General features: G+C 39.6%; 1 protein-coding gene across 1 annotated transcript; it reads left to right on the top strand.

Annotated features, from left to right (window-relative positions):
- Positions 1 to 1,249: 1,249 nt before the first annotated feature.
- LOC112094431 lies at positions 1,250 to 1,687 on the top strand. The gene has a single exon (XM_024175253.1). It carries the CDS (start codon positions 1,250 to 1,252, stop codon positions 1,685 to 1,687), a length of 438 nt encoding a protein of 145 aa, XP_024031021.1.
- Positions 1,688 to 2,454: the final 767 nt, after the last annotated feature.

The following is a 2,454-nucleotide window of genomic DNA, read 5'->3' as shown; positions in this document are numbered from 1 at the left end:
TTTTAACTCGTAATAATATTCCACCACAATCGCAACCACAACCAGAGTCACAGCCACAGCTAGAGCCATAACCACTTGCCATTTTAAATGAAGTAGAAGTTGCTAGTCCTTTAGTTTGTATCGACCAGACTGAGTTTGGATCATCTCATGGATCTACCTTCAGTGACGGATCTAGTTTAGAAGTTGGTCAGTACTTTACAAGTAAGAATGATTTGAAGGAAAAGTTGCATTTAATAGCTTTGAAGGGAAAGTTTGATTTCGAACAACAAAATCAAATAAAGACGTGCTTGTAGTAGAGTGTGTGGATCAAAATTGTGTGTGGCGTATCCGAGCCTGCAAACTGAGACTATTGAACATGTTTGTAATCCGCAAGTATAATGGTGTTCACTCTTGCTCGTTAGAAAAGCGTTCAGCGAAGCACAGGCAAGCAACGTACTCCGTTATTGGAAGTTGCATGAAAAACCAATTTATAGACGTCAAACAGGGTCCGATTCCCAAATCAATTCAGAAATATACCCGTGACGAATTCGGGACAGACTTTAGTTATTACAAAGGATGGAAGGCTCGTGAGCGTGCACTTTAACTCTTAAGAGGTACGGCCGAAGAAAGCTTCACTAAGCTCCCATCATACTTTCATATGGTGTCTCTTACTAATCACGAGAATATCACCAATATTCATTTTGATGAACATAACCGTTTTATCTATCTTTTCCTAGCATATGGACCTTGTATACGAGGTTTTGGTTGTATGAGAAAAGTTATCAGTGTTGATGGAACGTGGTTGAAGGGAAAATTCAGAGGTACGTTGTTAGTTGCCACTGCACAGGATAGTGAACGTCATTGTTATCCCATCCCCTGGGTCATTGTAGACTCAGAGAATGATGCATCCTGGACATGGTTCTTCTCGAACTTGAAGGAAATTATCACTGATTCTGAGGAATTAGTTTTTATTTCTGATAAGAATCAAAGTATAAGTAATGCATTGTCTACAATTTATACATTAGCACATCACGATTGTTGCACATGGCATGTGTCTCAAAACATCAAGAGTAATTTCAGATGTAGCGGTGTTCTGCCATTGTTCTTTAAAACCGCTGAGGCCTACCGCATTGACGAGTTTTCTGTCTTGTTTGATGAGTTGTCTGCCAGATATCCCAGTATTGCCAGATACCTACATGAGCAGGTACGTTTTGAAATGTGGTCTCGTGCTCATTTTAAAGGAAATTGATATAATATTATGACCACAAACATGTCTGAGTCAGTTAATGCAATGCTCAAAGATGTTCGAGATTACTCTGTCATTGCCCTCTTTAATTTTATACAAGTAAAGATGTTAGAGTGGTTTAATAACAGGCGGGTTGAAGCTTCTAAAACTAAAACATTATTAACGCCAAGTGTGGAAAAAAGTGAGAGGCACAACAAAGCGGGATTTCTAACGGCCACAAGACTTAATACTGTTGAGTTCCAAGTGACAGGTGGAGAGGCCACTGCAATTGTCAACATTGGAGCGAGGAGTTGCACTTGTCGTGTGTTCGACCTTGAGCAGATACCATGCGAGCATGCAATATCATGTTGTAGAGAAGCAGGAATATCTCTCTATGATTTATGCTCAAAATACTACAGGACAGAAGTTTGGGCTCTTGCGTATGCTGAGACAATCTATCCTGTGCTGGATACGGCGCAATGAGATATTCTGAATCACGTAAAGGAAGTTCACCTTCTTCCACCGTGAGCTGTACCAAAGAGGGGTAGGCCAAAGCAAAAATGCATTCCCAGCATAGGTGAGTTCACACGAAGACAAAACCGATGTGCTAGGTGTGGACAATATGGACATTATCAGAAGAAATGTAAAAACGCACCGATGGTTCTTGGTCTGTTCTTGGTATGTTCTAGGATTTTTCTTTTTTTACCAAATTTTTTTCTCTTTTATAAATTAAAATAGTTATTAATACCCAAAAAGTCAAAAAATATGTAAAAAAAATGTATGTTTTTAATGTTTTATTAAAGTTAGTTATTAGTTTGTTCTTGGTTTTTTCTAGATTTTTTCTTTTTTTACTAATTTTTTTCTCTTTTATAAATTATAATGGTTATTAATACCCAAAAAGTCAAAAAATATGTAAAAAAAAGGTACGTTTTTAATGTTTTATTAGAGTTTGTTTATGGTCTGTTCTTGGTATGTTCTTGGTCTGTTTGATCGGTTCTGGTCTGTTCTTGGTCTGGTGGTCTGTTCTTGGTCTGTTCGGTTGGTTCTGGTATGTTCTTGGTCAATTCTTGGTCTTTTTGGTCGGTTAATGGTCTGTTCTTGGTTATTTTAACGTTATTTAACTTATTCCGTGAATCGGAGGCAGGGCACTGCCCCTCTTTTTGGACCCAAGGCCCGCCCCGGCATGCCACCCCCGCGCACGCGCTAGTGCCACCCCGCGCGTGCGCCCCATTGCCACCCCGCGCGCGCAC

The sequence above is a fragment of the Morus notabilis genome, unplaced genomic scaffold, assembly GCF_000414095.1.
Source record: "Morus notabilis unplaced genomic scaffold, ASM41409v2 Scaffold2920, whole genome shotgun sequence".
Classification (NCBI taxonomy): Eukaryota; Viridiplantae; Streptophyta; class Magnoliopsida; order Rosales; family Moraceae; genus Morus; species Morus notabilis.
Note: the sequence above shows the minus strand (reverse complement) of the source record. Positions and strands in the feature narration are given on the sequence as shown.

Bases quoted from the DNA above. Each gene is read 5' to 3' on its own strand.
- LOC112094431 (XM_024175253.1), top strand. From the start codon at position 1,250: ATGTCTGAGTCAGTTAATGCAATGCTCAAAGATGTTCGAGATTACTCT.